The sequence below is a fragment of the Podarcis tiliguerta genome (assembly GCF_965153285.1).
Source record: "Podarcis tiliguerta genome assembly, chromosome: 10".
Classification (NCBI taxonomy): domain Eukaryota; kingdom Metazoa; phylum Chordata; class Lepidosauria; order Squamata; family Lacertidae; genus Podarcis; species Podarcis tiliguerta.
Genome location: NC_139543.1, coordinates 55,521,562 through 55,538,026, shown reverse-complemented (window position 1 = coordinate 55,538,026; position 16,465 = coordinate 55,521,562). Strand labels below are relative to the sequence as shown.

At 45.8% G+C, this 16,465-nt stretch overlaps 1 protein-coding gene and 1 long non-coding RNA gene across 12 annotated transcripts in view; one reads left to right on the top strand and one right to left on the bottom strand.

Moving 5' to 3' along the window:
• Window positions 1–16,465, bottom strand: part of IQSEC3 (IQ motif and Sec7 domain ArfGEF 3) — a 136,969-nt gene that overhangs the window by 20,492 nt on the left and 100,012 nt on the right. For all 8 annotated transcript variants that reach the window (XM_083401394.1, XM_083401389.1, XM_083401393.1 and 5 more), the window contains one exon: window positions 9,435–9,596. In XM_083401394.1, the coding sequence (XP_083257520.1) occupies window positions 9,435–9,596 (162 nt within the window). The remainder of the gene's footprint in view (window positions 1–9,434; window positions 9,597–16,465) is intronic.
• Window positions 7,591–14,926, top strand: LOC310658980. 4 transcript variants are annotated; one of them, XR_014502556.1, is made up of 4 exons: window positions 7,591–7,764; window positions 9,476–9,874; window positions 12,052–12,272; window positions 14,209–14,926. It is a non-coding gene; the product is annotated as an uncharacterized lncRNA (long non-coding RNA). The 4 variants fall into 4 exon arrangements; XR_014502557.1 differs by having other exon boundaries at window positions 7,604–7,764; window positions 9,476–9,540; XR_014502558.1 differs by having other exon boundaries at window positions 7,604–7,764; window positions 9,476–9,549.

The window sequence follows — 16,465 nt, the reverse complement described above, 5'->3', positions numbered from 1 at the left end:
AAGAAAGAAAGAAAGAAAGGTAAGTAGCTGCCAAAATATAGGACAACACAGGGCTTGGCTCTTTTATACATATCATATGTAGAATATACATATTATTTCATGTCTAATTTTGCCTGTAATTAGTTGGGCTTTAAAAATAATAATAATACACAAGTGGTTCAGACATAAGCAGCTGCTTGATACAAGAGGTGGTTCAAAAGCAAGCAAAGATTGATTGGGTTGGAACTGCTTAATTACATGTATAAATCCCTTTAAAACAAGATTCCTCTTCCTTCATTTCTAGCCACACTGTTGAAGCTGCACAATATAGACAGGATTATCCCAAAGGTGCTCTCTTTAATAACCTTTGGGGATGTTTCAAGCATTATTATTCCGAAGGGAGGAAAAAATAGAGCACTGAGTCATAGAGAGAATGCATTTGGTTATGTATGTAAGAAACAAATAGGTATAGCTATGCAAAATAAAGACGGTGTGTGTGTTTTGTAGCAAGTGATCAGATTTTAGCATGAAGCTTTTATAAATGTACAGACAAACAGCTGCACACAAGCTTGAAATCCATCAGATGCTACTGTTTGGCTGATTGTTACTAAAGACTCTCCTGGGATAGTCTCTTCTACTTTTCCAAACATCCCTTTAATGCGGAGGCAGGTTTACATGGATGGCACATAATAAACCTAAGTAACAATGAGCGCCAGTAGAGCTTTAAAACATTGGGGGGGGGGCGGGGCGGCACAATTCTATTGTGCTTGAATCCAGAGCCCCTGAGATCACTTCCATCACAATTTCAGCCACTGTAATTTCTTGTTGGTCCTTCTGCCCACAGGTAGCATCGCCAGAAGAAACCTCAGTGTCTTGCCAGTGCATATTCTGCCACAAGGCACCTAGAACAGGACTCATCGCAGCACCGGAGGCTCACAGTGCAAGGGTTTGGGAAAGGCAGGAAGCAGCTGTACCATTGTGGGCCGGGGATGTGCTCAGCCAAGCGCAGTGACCTATTTTCCAGGCTTTTTCCGCTCAGGTGACAATGCAGCGGGAGCCAGCTTCCCACTAAAAGCGTCTGCAAAATGAACTCGTAGCCCACACTCAAGAAGGGAACAGAGGAGAGGCAGCCAGGTGGAAACTCTTAAAACCACAAGACACAAAGATATTAATAAGTAACAGCCCTCTTCCCTCCCTGAAATAAACAACTTCAGGGCAAGCTAAGGGAAGGGGAACTTGCCTCACGTTGCTCAGGCAACATCCCTGTTCACCAGTGGTTCCCACAGTGGGGTCACAAACAACTCAGTGGCTGCCCCCTCTTTATACCAATCTACCTTCCCTAATGCACCTTGCTCCCCTAGGAAGAATTGGTATGTGCAATGTGGGGAAATGTGGGTAGGAAGACCGGATGCAAAAGAGCACAGGGTTTGAATTGTTGGGATGTGAACAGATGCCAGGAGAGGAAATATTTATTAGATACAGTGGTGCCCTGCAAGACGAATGCCTCGCAAGACGGAAAACCCGCTAGACAAAAGGGTTTTCCGTTTTGGAGGTGCTTCGCAGGACGAATTTGCTATGGGCTTGCTTTGCAAGACGAAAATGTCTTGCGATTCCTGGGGTTTTTTTTCCGCTCCCTACCCCCTTTATCTAAGGCACTAAGCTGCTAATAGCCTTTTAGCAGCTAATCCGCTAATCCCTTAAGCCTTTAATAGCCGCTAATAGCCGCTAAACCGCTAATAGCGCTAATCCACTAATCTGCTAATGGGCTTGCTTCGCAAACCGCTAGACGAAGAGACTCACGGAACGGATTCTTTTCGTCTTGCGAGGCACCACTATATTATCCTTCCTTCCTCACGTTTGTGAGTTTAGCAGAGTGGCATCCATTTGCATCTTAAAGGGAAGCTTAGCTAAGCTTGTTTTAGTCTTTTAGTTTAAGTAATCCAAGCAGAGGCGGAGTTAGCTGCTCCGGCACCCGGAGCGGCGCACATAGTGTGCACACAGGGGCGGGGCTAGCCGAGTGCGGGGTGAGTGTCCCAGGGGGGCGCCACACCCACCGCACCCCCCTCCTTCTTTATCCAGTGAATCCAAGATGCTTTAAGGCAGACTGGATTTTCCTGGTATTTCCCCCTTCTCTCCCCCTTAAAACAGCAATCACACAAACAGTCCTGTAAAAGGTAAAAATAACATTTACTCACTCAGAATACTTGTTGAAGAGTAACAGATGTAGCAACTTTATTCAGGCAGGCTTGAAATGATAAAACCTGGCCACTAAGCCACTGGCCCAATTACTCATGTCAAGCTCCTCCAAAATGCCGAGACCTCCAGGTCCTTCAACATTTGCCAGATGAAATTGTGTTTTAAGTGAATATAATGCTTAGGGAATGCTTAGGTGAACACTGAACGTAAGAAGAACCCTGTTGGGTCAGCCCAAATGTCCATCCACTCTAGTGTTCTTCCTCTTTCCTGGAGTGGTCAACTAGAAGCCCCCAAAAAGCCCCCATGAAGGGTTTGAAGGCAACAACCTTCTCCTGCTCTTGTTGCCCATCACCAAACTGAGTAGGTGGGCATGGCCACCCCAAAGATATCTCTGCACACGTGACAAAATCAGTACAGACCATCAAGTGGTACCTACAGAGGGGAAACAGCTATTGGACACACCTGACAAATAGATCCATTTGGATGAAAGGAATATAGGAAGCTGCCTTATACTGAACCATGCCAATAGTCCATCCAGCTTAGTATTGTCTTCAGTAAGGACTCATCCACACTTTTCCTTGTCACTAGTTTTTGCTCTGCTGCTTTCCCCTTGAGAAACCTGCTCTTTAGTGCTAAACTGGAATGAAAAGCAATATGTGGGAAACCCCATAGCCGTTGGTTCCATTTCAACACCAAACCAGGGGGAAGCAGAAGAGCAAGCAGAGGTGTGGATAAGCCCCACGTGACATTCCTTAGAGATGACAGAGATTGAAACTGGGACCTTCTGCATGCAAAGCAGATGTTCTACCTCTGAACTATGGATCTTTTGTATGTTTAACAGCAGTCCCACATGCAGAAACTGAACAGTCCCTGGCATAGGGAAAAGTGATGGGGAAAGTCTTGCCTCCTTAATTTCTGCCTGCCAGGCTGATGCTAAAGGCACAGGAGAAGAAACAAAGGCTGGCAACCACTCATTCAACCACAGAGGAGATGAACTGAGAAATGTATTGCTGTTTCATTGTGATGGCGATGACCACGCGAAGCCAAGGGCATTTCCTTCCTACACAGATGTACTGAATTCCCTCCATGCTTTGGGGGAAGTGGGAACTTGTTCCTTGCACCTGTCAAGATTATTTATGAATTTGTTTCCAAACTGTCTACCCCACATTTGTAACCCGCAGGGCTCCAACAGCAGCTTATGGTTAAATACACACAAAAAGACGAAAACCCATACAAAAGGCAAGACACGCAGAGCCCGATGAAAACAATGAAACCACCAGGACAAGCAAGAGAAATCTAGCTAAGGCACAACAAATGCCTTCCTGAATTGGAAAGGCTCAGCCATCTTTCTGAAACAAGTGAGGAGTTTCGTAGAGAGACTGCTGAGAAAGCCCTGGATTTGCCAGCCAGTCACCAAATCGCCCTTTGTTGAAGGGCTACAGCTCACCAGCACATGTTTTACATCTCTGGGTAGGTCTGGGGAAACTCCATATCCCAGAAAGCTGCTGCCAGTCAGTAAAGGGAACACTGAGCTAGATGTAAAGGTAAAGGGACCCCTGACCATTAGCTCCAATCATGGCCGACTCTGGGGTTGCGGCGCTCATCTCGCTTTACTGGCTGAAGGAGCCAGCGTACAGCTTCCGGGTCATGTGGCCAGCATGACTAAGCCGCTTCTGGTGAACCAGAGCAGCACAAGGAAATGCCGTCTTACCTTCCTGCCGGAGCGGTACCTATTTATCTACTTGCACTTTGTGCTTTCGAACTGCTAGGTTGGCAGGAGCAGGGACCGAGCAACGGGAGCTCATCCCGTCACGGGGATTCGAACCGCCGACCTTCTGATCTGCAAGCCCTAGGCTCTGTGGTTTAACACACAGTCCCTGAGCTAGATGAGGCAACAGCAAATGAGCTTCTTCATGCTGCACACAGTCAAACTTTAAAAGAAAATTAGACCAATTCATGGAGCAGAGGGCAATTGACGGCTCCTGCCTCTGATGGCTACGCTTTGCCATAACAGTTGGAGGCAGCAATGCTTCTGAATGCCAGTTGCTAGAAACAGCAGAAGGGGAGAGTGCTCTTGATCTCAAATCCTGCTTGCTGGCTTCCCACAGGCATTTGGTTGGTCACTGTGAGAAGAGGATGCTGGACTGGCCTGATCCGGCATGCTCTTCTGATGTTCCTCTGCTACTTGGTACATTTTGACTATTATATATTTCTGGGAGAGCTGAAAGCATTTCCTATCATTGTGACCTTTGAGAAAGAACATAACACACCTGCTCATTCATCGAACCCCCTTCAAGGCTCGTCCTGAACAAACGACTACGCATTGCACAAAAGAGGCAGGATGGCACGTCCGTTTCCTGAAAGTCTGATCGGCTGCTTTCCGCCAATTTCTCAGTGGAAACAATGGAATTGCAAGCTCTGGACAGTAAGGAGACCAGTTTGCCCTCCAGGAAAATAGATCAGAGCATACTGCCCCCAATCTAACAAACAACCTGCTCCCATTCACCAGAATGCCTCTTGCATTCAGAAAAATAACACTCGCTTTGGAAACAAATTGAAGACGACAGTTGTGCCTGACCTTCCCAGAATCCTTCGACTTGCACAACAAACAGCCCACCCCCAGTGATGCTGCCAGCTCCATTCACGGAACGAGCCATCCACTGCTTACCCAGCGGAGCTTATGAATGAACGGGGAGGGTATGACATTCTTGAGACAAAACATAAGGAACAAAAGGTGAACGGAATCAGGGCAAGATAGATGGACAAGAACAAAACGGTGACATAGAAGGAGGGCGGAGGAAAGCAAATGGATAGAGATAATGACAGTGGGACAGGCATAACGGAGCTGATCTCTCAACCATGCTTAAGAAATTGAGAGTGGGCTACACAGGTCACTGTCGCTCCCCTCCTTCCTTCCCCTTTGGCCATGTATTCCCCCTCCTTTCTCAGTGTTTCGCCATTACAACTGCACAGATACTAGCCATACTTAATGCTAACCAGGTTCCCCATTGTGACAATAAGGACTGAAGGGTTTGCACACACTGATTAAGAAACATCTTAGCTGCATTCACCATGGCGAGCTTCACTGCAGATGTAATGCTTAAGCCATAGTTTAGGCAAATCAGGGAAGGGTGGAGGGAGGAATTTACACCAGTGAAGGGAGGAGGGCAGAGGATGTTGTGTGCTTCCTTGTTGTCTGTTTCCACTTTCTTAGCAATAGGAAGCACTCATAATTTTTGGCAATATGGGGGGAAGAGGATGATAACAGGAAGATGCCTTATATCAGGTCCATCTGATTATTGGTCCATCTAGCCCCGTTCAGACTGCTGTCCATGGTCTCATGAAGAGGGTTTTCCCTCTTTCCTTTCTTCTGCTATTTGATCCTTTTACCAGGAGGTGCCAGGACCTGGGTCCTTCTGCATGTAAAGCATGTGATTGGCCGCTGAGCTATTGCCCCTCCCTTGCAAGTTAGCCAATCAAATCTTATTAGTGTAGTTCCCTGTGCAGGTTTCTAGCAAGCTATTCACACCCAAAAGTCATTTGAAACCTCTTTACTATATTAGAACATCGGAGATAAGCCAGGGGCTTATTATGACCGTTGGGAGGTCAGCCTTCTCAGGGGCACACGATGGAGAGTTTCACAGCTTCTCTAAAAGGGATTCTATCATTCACTCATTTGATTTGATTAATCTAGCAGGGCTGCACTAGCTGGATCAATTCTTCCAGTACACATTTCAGGCGATGTTCATACAAGACTGAAGCTAGACAGGCACAGGAAGACGATGCAATTAGAAATAATTTCAAACTGGGGAGTGCAGGGGAAGAACCGTGGTGGATTTGGAACTGTGTGCATTTGCAATGAGCAACCGCCACTATCACATTATCACATGCAGCTGGAGCAACTACAAGCTCAAACAGCCAGTTTCTTTGGGTTTACTGTGAAAAACGAAAACCAAAGCCTTCCAGCAGTGCTGGTGGATAGCTTGCATGGAAAGCAGTTCTGTTGGATGACTGGAGATAAGCATCTCAACAGACACATCTGAAAGGCCCTCTTTTTTCAGTGACTTACGATTAATTTTTGATCATAATAGAGGCTCTTTCTGGGAGTAAGTGCAGCCCTCACTTTGGCTACTGGAGCAGGGGAAATGTGTGTATGTGAAACCATATAGTGTTGCTCTTACGGAAGCCTGTCCATCAACAGTGAATGCATCGAGAAGAAAGGGCTCATGTTATGACATGCAGGGTAGATGGGATGGGGATGTTTGAAGCATGCCATGTGCTGTGTACTTTCTTCATTGCAGCTCTCTCCCAGTTCTTAATGGGGATAAATTCATTCAATCTGGGTCCCCCCCCCCCATGTGAACCTACCTAATTCATACTTCCGGCACCAGTAAGTACATCAAAACACAGCTAAGCTTTCAAAATTCACACTTTTCTGGATTTTGTGATGCACTTCTCAAACCAAATGAATACATTAATGAAAATAATATACAAAACCTGATTGTATTAGAGGGGAATTGTTCTCTGAAATGCATATATAGGCATATCTCTAGTATATTCATTGCATACAAAAATGAATATACTAGAGAAACACATACAATAATGCATATGGATTTTTTGTGTATTTTTGGAAATAAAAAAATTCACTATCTGATGTAGAAACAGGGTGAACTGAACTTAAAGATGAGAAACTGGAAGAAACCAAAATGGACAGATTCACCCATCTCAAGTTATTACACACTCTCTAGTCACCTCTCCCCACACAGGACCAAACAAGCAAAGAGAGAGGGGAGAAGCGAAAAAGAAGACAAGGAAGCAGCCGAGAGCTTTGAAATTCCTGGTCCTGGGGAAGCAGTGAGGTCTCCTGATCAGCAAATTGTAGGCTGCTTTGGATCTATTTCAATTTGTTTGAAGTCTGCACCCAATCCCAACTCTCAGGCAAGTCTGGGCAGTGGAGGAAGCAGAGCTGAGGCAGGCGGCCTTATTGACTGACTGGTTTCTAGAGTGCCTGTATATGAATGAGGCACTGCACAAAAGCCAAAAAAGGAAAACACAGGAGCTGCCCTTGCAGTTACAATCTAGAAAATCACACACACACACACACACACACAAACACGGGTGGAAGGCAGAGGAGGGAGAGCAGTTTGACACTGCCCAGGACAAATAGGGTTGTTAAGTGGCATTTACAGCCCATTGGCATAAAAGTGATATTCTCCTTCCTGGCGTTCTTGCTGGGATGGAACAGGAGCAATCATCAGAAAGCAAGAGCCCTACTTGACCAAACTGAGTGCCCATCTGGTCTAGCATCCTCTTCTCACTGTGGCAAACCAGATGCCTATGGGAAGCCTGCAAGTACTAGGCCCTGAGTGCAACAGCGCTCTGCCCACTTGTCATTCCCAATGACTGGCATTCAGTGACTTTTGCTCCTCTAGCTAGTGGCTAGGCCAAAGTGTCCTTCCTCTCACTTCTGCAGTCACAGGACAACTGACAGTTTAACTGCCATTCCAGCTTTGAGGGGAGAATTAAGATTTACTGCAGATGCTTGTTCTCTGGATGACGGCTGAGGCCGGTAACCAATAACCTCTGCTGGTAGGGGTGCGACCTCCCAGTGGCTCTGGGTCCTCTAGCCTGTGACTGAAGTGACCTTTCCCTTCCTTCCTCAGACACACAGCTATCCCTCTCCCTATTGCTTCTGCCCTAGTTGCTTTTAATTGTGGTGCTTGTCACAAGAACATTGGAGGGAGCATGAGCCCTTAATTATATCCAGATCGATATGCATGCAGCATATTAAAAAACAAAAACAAAGGGGGGGTCAATATTAATTTCACTGGTTGCAAAGAATTAAGCCTGGTGGCTGTCTGACAGGAAGAAGTGGACCTTAAAATTAGGACGCCTGTGCCTGGGAAACGCATGTATGCTGCCCTGGGGGTCCCATGGTGGAAGAAAAGTGAGATATAAATGTACATACTGTACATAAATGGGGAAAATTGTTCCCAGAGGAAAAGTAATTTAGGTTGGTACTGTAAATACATCCTAGATAATCCCAAATCAGAGAAGGCCTGTCCTGCATACAAAAGACATACTGGGTTGTATTCAATTAAGTTTTACTCAGTGTAGACCCACTGAAAGTAATGGAGGTCCATTACTTTCAGTGGGTCTACAATGAGTAAAACTTAGTCAAGTTCATTAATGTCCATGGGTTTACGCTGAGTAAAACCTAGCTGAATGCCACCCACTGTAATGTCATCACAGAGCAAGGCCTTTGAAACAAAACAGGAAAAGTGTGCACAAAGGGGTCTGGGAAGGGAGCAAGATAACAAGGGTGCTTGGGGAAAATTCACAACGCTCTGAGCCCACCTCCAAACCTGAACTAGCAGACATACCAGCCAATCAAACACTGGCTGAAGCTTCCTGCTTGCCACCACCGCCTCCTCCACTTGCCCGTTCCTCTCCTCTTCTGCACTTCCTCTGGCTATGGGATGTGTCCTTGGCTTTCCCCAGGCTAAGTCAATGGAGGACAGGATTGCAGGGTTGGAGCAGGTTGCAGCAGGGAGAGAGCAATGGAGCTAGCAAAGAGTAGCAACGCTGAATGTCTTCAGCAAGCGTTTGATATGCTGGTATGTCTGACAGCTCATGTTTGAAGACAGGCTCCAAGCTGTCTTTACATCTCACATCTTTAGATATTTTAGCCCCAGTGATGCATCTCCAAGTAGCCTCAATCTGGTGTTTTGAGCTGCAACTGCCCTAGGCTCATTGCTTCAATTCTTTGTGCGACTTGCCTGCCGTCACTGCGGATGATGTCACTGGCCTTGCTTGGGTCATGCTGTTTATTAGTGCTGAGTCAACGTAAAGAAGGTGGGCAATGGGGCAGGAATTTCCCCAAGTCTCTAACTGATTTGGGAGTGTAAGTGTCATTAGATATTTGCAGAAGGATAATCCAGATCCCTTGATTCCCAGCCTGAGCATTTATTGCCTCCTCAAGTTGTTCCCATTTGTTAACGTATTATAAACCAGAATACAAACAAACCAGGCAGCCAGATTTTCCCTTCCTTAATGCTGTGGGCTTCTCTGCCTGATTTCAGTGGGATTATTCCCAATGCTCCCCAGATGCAAACAAGAAGCAGATGCATATTTATTTCCAATAAAGAATACCAGGAAGAGAGCAGCAATTGGGGGCGGGGACAGGGGGGATAGCTGCCAATAGAAGGAGTCGTGGATGATGAGTGAGTAAAAGAATGGGGTCTAGAAAGGCCACTTACTCTAGAACATCCCGGTTGAACTGTTTCTTGCTGTTCCCCAGGAACTCCCCGATCATCTGCCGGCTGAGCCCCTTGCGCTGCAACAGGAAATGCGCCACTCCAATCGGTGTGTCTGGTATGAAGCCCCGAGATATAAGGAACTGGATCCCCTTGTCTGGATTTCTGGGAAGTAGAGGGAGTCAAGAGTCAACTTGCTATTCCCTTCAGTACTTAAGAGCACAGCAATCTCAAGCACACGTCTTGTATCACAAGGGATATCAGAGCAGAAGAAGAGCCCTGCTGGGTCAGACAAAAAGGCTCATCTAGTTCAGCATCCTCTTCTTGCAGAGACCAACCTGTAGGGAGCCTGCAAGTAGGAACTGAGAGCAACAGGAATCTACTACCCATTTGTAATTCCAAGCAACTGGTATTCAGTAGCGTTGCTGCATCATACAATGGAGGTAGAACATCAGACATCATAGCTAGCAATTCCACAGTACTTATATAGGCTCCCCGTGTAATTCAGAATCCTGATCGTGCAAGTTTCTAAATGCATGCAGGGGGGAGGTGAGGATGGGTAACAGGGACAAGAAGCAGAGGCAAAATTAGTGCACCCCCACTCTACCTTCACACAATTCAAATGGCATGAGGGCTTTAATGCCTGAATAGGGCTATTATGTAACTTAGATTGCAAGCTGTGTGTTGTTGTTTTTTTAAAAAACTGCAAATCACCTTAGAGTTCCTTAGCAGAAAGGTGGAATATATATGCAGTAAGATGCACAAATGGCAGTTACATAAGATCCTTTCTGTGGTGTCAACTTTTATTTTACTTTTTATTTTGCAGATCTAACGAAAGGAAATAAAAATATATATATATTGCCAGCTGACCCTAATAATATGAATAGTCTATCAATCCTTGTTTAAATGCACAGATTAAGATACATAGTCCATATGTTCAAATAAGTATCTAAACAAGATCAATGATTCCCACATAGAAAGGGCAGTGAAATCTTCAAGCCACTGAGTGGGTGTTTGTCTTTCCGACCTTGCAATGTCATGTTAAGAGCTCACAGAATCCACTTTTGTTGTCTGTTCTTCTGTTAGGCTACATTTGCACCATACATTTAAAGCACAAAGACACCATTTTAAATAGCCATGGCTTCCCACAAAGAATTCTGGGAGCTGTAGTTTGTTATGGGGTCTGAAAGTTGCTAGGAGGCCCCTATTCCCTACCCAGAGCTGCAAGGCCCTAAGTGGTTTAACAATCAATCCCTCTTCAGGGGGGACTCTGGCAACAGTAGCTCTGGGAAGGAAACAGCACTCTTAACAAACTACAGCTCTTGGAATTATTTGGGAGAAGCCATGAATGTTTAAAGTAGCACCATGGTGCTTTAAATGTATGGTGCAAATGTGGCCTTATTCGCAGGCCCACCCTAGATATATAAAGGTGTCAAACTGACAGCCATTTTTTAAAAAATGGCAGCCATTTTGGGTGCCACAATCTCTCTCGCTGCACTGTAGATCTGAAAAATCAATTATTGGGGGGCTGTGATCTCTCACGGCACCCAAAGTGGGCATTTTGGGTTGCTGTGTTGTTCTCTCATCACAAAAAAACTCACCCCTATTTGTCAGTGAGAGAGTGAGGCGCAGGTCACGTACCTAGCTCAGAAACGTGTCTCAGAAGATGCACATCCTGAGTCTGAAAAAGTTTGACAGTATGTAAATTTAATCTGTCATCTGACTGATTCTGTTTGAAGTGTTGGGACTCTCTAAAAGGGATCAACTCTTTCAGTGAGACTCCAGCGCAGAGGCGCCACCTTTTCCAGAGGATTGAGGGGGCTGATGCGGCATTGCACAACGTCCTGACGTCACGCATGTCCTGTGTCAGGACATCGCACATGGGGGCCCTCTGAGCATTGAGTTCATTGTTATTTAAAGCTGAATTTGCTCCTTACACCATTTACTTAGTATGCAGGTGTAAAATAAAAGGTAAAGGTACCCCTGCCCATACGGGCCAGTCTTGACAGACTCTAGGGTTGTGCGCCCATCTCACTCAAGAGGCCGGGGGCCAGCGCTGTCCGGAGACACTTCCGGGTCACGTGGCCAGCGTGACATTGCTGCTCTGGCGAGTCAGAGCTGCACACAGAAACGCCGTTTACCTTCCCGCTAGTAAGCGGTCCCTATTTATCTACTTGCACCCGGGAGTGCTTTCGAACTGCTAGGTTGGCAGGCGCTGGGACCGAACGACGGGAGCGCACCCCGCCGCAGGGATTCGAACTGCCGACCTTTCGATCGGCAAGCCCTAGGCGCTGAGGCTTTTACCCACAGCGCCACCCGCGTCCCTTATGCAGGTGTAAAATAGCCGCATGGAATAAGTGCTATGTAGGTTACCACACAGTAACATTGCCCTAAAACACTTTCAGTGCTCTACACAATGTGATTTACACCACAGCCTGTGTTGTTTATGGGTTGAGCTGCCAATATTTCCTCCTGTTTTCCTGAGGAGCTAAGCAAGTTTGGCTGGGTGCTGCGGGATTCCTACAGCTCTCCTGGCTTTCCCTTCCACCTACGGAAATGGCCGCCTACACAAACACCGCTATTATAGCAACACTGCATAATGAGGCTTTCTCCATTCCAGGAATTCCACCCACTCGCTCTGGAATGTGTTGCCGCTTGAAGTGCAGAGTCACAAATGCATTCAATCAATTTGCGGGAGGCTGTCACAATTCAGAATATTACTCAATAATTGCTCACGGGGGAGTTGCATGATTGAAGACATGGAGAACAAGGCCATGCAGAAGACCTCTTGGGCCACATAGACCCAATTTTGTATTGGGCAGCGGTTATATAACGCTGTAGGTAAGCCACTGGTGTTATTAAATCCTGTCAGGAAGGTTTATGTAACCAAGCATCCCGGCATTTATTAGTGGTAGCAATAACAGTTGTTGTTCTGCGGGGAGCATTTTCTGTAACTGAAGGCTCATATACACAGCCAAATGGTGAAATGGAACAGCATCAAAGCCATTTGGCAACCAGAAGTCATTATTTTTTTATCATCACTGAGGGTGTTGCACAAGAGGTAATTAATTCCATTGGGGGAAAGCAGGGCAAAAAGCAGATTGAGAATGTGGTCCAAAATGAGGTACGAGTGCATATGGAGAGGAGGTGTGGAATAGCACCAGCCCTCAGCACTTACCACAAACTGTTATTTGCTTGAGTGTAGGCCATTTGGATTTTAAAGAGTGCCAATTTTTTGTTTATGTTGTTCTTCAGTTTGAGGCAGAAGGGATGCAGTATTCTGGCTGGCTTCATTCTGGTAACATGGGTGCTAGGCAATGAGCAAATATAATAATCTTGCATCAAGCCCCCAATGGATCAGTGCATCTGGCTGCTAACCAGGCTAATGGTTCGAGCCCAACCAGGAATGTCTGTGGGCAGGATTCCTGCATTTCAGGGGGTTGGGCTAAATGACACTCAGGGTCCCTTCCTACTGTACAATTCTATGGTTCTAAGTATGTCCATAGGTGCAGCAAGAATAAGGCTAGAACAGATTGCCTATCCAGTAGGGACATAGCAGGTTGCCTTATACTGAGTCATGTACTGTAGTTCAGTATTATCTGCATGGACCGGGCAACAGCTCTGCAGTGTTTCTTCTAGTCCTGCCTACAGATGCCAGCAATTGAACCTAAGGCCTTCTGCACACATAGTAGACGGTCTGCCACTGAGCTGAAACCACAGTACAGTGGTACCTTGGGTTACATACACTTCAGGTTACAGACTCCGCTAACCCAGAAATAGTACCTCGGGTTAAGAATTTTGCTTCAGGATGAGAACAGAAATTGTGCGGCAGTGGGAGGCCCCATTAGCTAAAGTGGTGCTTCAGGTTAAGAACAGTTTCAGGTTAAGAACGGACCTCCGGTACGAATTAAGTACTTAACCCGAGGTACCACTGTACAGGAGATAGGTAGATAGTTGGGTAGGCTATATAGGTCAGCAACATCTCCACTCCTAGTGCGTGTCTGTAGCCACACAGACTAGCTTTCTACCCAGGGCTAGCTGCTTCTCTGGTCTTTCTAACTTTTGTTCTTGGGAACCACTTAGGATTCTGCCACCTCCCTCCTTATTCATTCATGGGGGAGAATAACAGCATCTATCTGCTTGGCCCCAGACTTACCACAGGCTTGGGCTGGACATGGTAAGTCTACAGAAGTCAACTGTGCCCGTGCTCACGCCTGTTCTTCTGCTCTCCTCCACCTCCCTTCCCCTGCCTTAACTCAGCCTCACTTGAAGGAAACAGGAGACAGCAGGGTCTGGTTACAGGTTCCACTGGCCAAGGAGCTGGCATTCCAAGTGGACCAGATGTGGGTGTGTGGCCCAAAGCAGCCAGGGGTTGGGTTCCAGTGGACACAAAACCAGAGGCTGGTTAAAGGCAGGCAGAGGTCCAGATCAGGAAAAGAGACAGAAGTAGGCGATCCTTATGCTAGAGAAGAACTGTTCAAGTGGAGTAGACAGCTCTGAGGCCAGAGTGCTATAGTGCCTGACCAGCTGATTGAATGCTAAAGCAAATTAGTAGCACAGCTTAAGTGACACCCACAGCTTGGGCCAGACAGATGTGCAGTATGGAGTTCTTAGAGCTGAGCTGTGATTTCTCAGAAAAGGTTTTTTTCTAATAAAATTTCTGAGTATGTGTTTTGGTTCCCCTCTGAAAAAAAGAGAGGACCACATTGCGGAATCATCTCCAAGTAGTATTCCACATTGCGGAATAGTCTCCCTCTCCCCTGCCCCCCCCCCACAGTCCCCAGGAACAATGCAAAGACTGGAGTATTGTGTGGGATGCAAAATGATGGTGAGGTTGCTGACATCATAGCCGCAAAGAGAAGAAGCCCTGCCACTGCCACTGCTGAGAGGTTGCTGTATCGGTTGGAGAAAGCCCCACCTTTGCTTTGAATTTTGCTTTCGGTGAAATGTTTGTGACATACCTAATGCAACTGTGTCCATGCCAATTACCTTCCAGAAATGTCATCAACTCAAGTGGCAATACAGCCCTTCTTCTAACAGTCTTCACAGCAAGCCAAAACACAGAACAAATAAAGTAGTCGGAATGCCCCTTTTGATTGGAAAGGAAGGTGCCCTGCGGTCACCCAGGTAAACAGCAAAGCCAAAAGCAACACATTTTCTTTCTGCTGTGCATCTCAGAGCTGCTCCCCATGTAATGATTTCAAGTCAAAGGAAATACTCCAGCAATTCTCTCCCATAAATTTAGAATTACGAGTGGAGGTTCAGAGAGCTGTTTTAGGTACACTAAACGACTTGGGCAGAAAACCGACCTACATAGAGGATAGAAAAATCTGAAGGGCAAAACTAGCAAAATGTTTCTCTGAAATCTGCTGTCAGCATAATTCCAACTACGCGTGAGTCTAAAGGTGGCTGGTGTAACCTAAGATATGCAATTGGCCTTTTTGGACACAATCAAAGAAACCAAAGCAATTATAATAAACAACCTGTTATTATCATGGTTAGTGTGTACAAATACTTATAATGGGCACAACCCAGCCAAAAATAAGCACTTTTTCCAGTCAAACTGCTAACCATGTGCTCCATTATCTTTTGTTCTTGAAAAAAGACGCTTAGGAGCGTTAAACTTTGATCAGATTGCATTCAGAGTTTTGCAAATTTTGGCTGGCCTTTGCTGCCAGCCAATATATGACCCATTAACTGAAGCAACCATTGAGGTCCTCCTCCAGACATCCTGCCTTCAGGTGTCAAATGGGTAAATACCAGAGACAAAGCCTTGGGAGTGGCTCCCTGAATCTCCCCATAAGAAATCCATTTGACACTTGCTTCTCAGTTCGTTTCAAGGCAAGTAAAGACAGTTTCACTCGAAAGAGCTATTCTTCACATAGCAAATGAGAGTATGCTGACAACATTAAGGCAGCCCTCCTGCAATTTGATTTACGGCAGCCACAGGGCACAGGTTATTATTCATATGAAGCCACCCAAAGTTTGGTAGAATGTGTTTAGGTCTTTTTAAAAAAAAAAAATTAAAGCCAATATATGATGATAGAACATCAGTCCTGGACCCAATTCTCCACTCAGCCATGAAGCACATAGGTTAGCCCAGGGTGAGTCATGTTTTCTAACCCTAAGTGTTGTGAGGCTAAAATGGGATAAAACCCTGTATATGCTGCCTTGAGCTCCCTGGGAGAAGGGTGGGATAAAAATGCAAAAAAATGCATGTATTTCAAGTACTACATTCATATTAATGTTTGAGTTAATAAAATGAGCAGTCCCGGAGATACGCCATCTGCTATTACCATCCAACAAATGGAATAATAACCAACTGTTAAAGTGCATGACGAAGCTATAGAAGGGCAAATTACAATATTCCCCCAAGGATTACTGAGGTTCAGAGAATCATGCTGAGAGCCAATAGAAGAGGCCCAAAGTGCCTCTTCAAAAACCGAGTCCAACATGTAATGTTTTTGACCTCCCCTGACTCCAGTTTCCCGGCTGCTGTGCCTGGTTCCCTCCCCCCACCCCCAATACCTACAGCTATTTTTCACAACACAGTGGCCTTAGCTGAGCGAAAGCAGGAAAGAGGGATAGGGGAGAGAAAGATATTAACTTGCTGCTGCCTGGTGTATAATTATACCAAGCCTGCCAAAAGAAAAATGGCAGCCAAAATGCTCACGTCAAAAGTGGCAAATCTCTGTGGAGAGGGCATGAAAACTGAGGTAATTTTTAAATTCTTTTTTTTAAATCCGCAGATGATAACTGGGATGTTTATGTCTTATTCTCACACAGCCCTATTTAGATAGCAGCCAGAGAACTCTCAAGTGCTGTGGACACTAAGCACTTGTGAGTCCTTTCTTTCCCCCTCTGTGGCACAGCTTCAGTGCAACTGCCTGACCCACAATAAAACAGGGTCTGCGTTTCTTAGGGGGCCAAACCCTTAAAAATGAAAGCAATGTGACTTGAAGGAGACATTTCCCCCCAACAGCCTTTGTTGTCACAAATTGAGGAAAGCCACGGGAGATTAAAAGATTTATTAT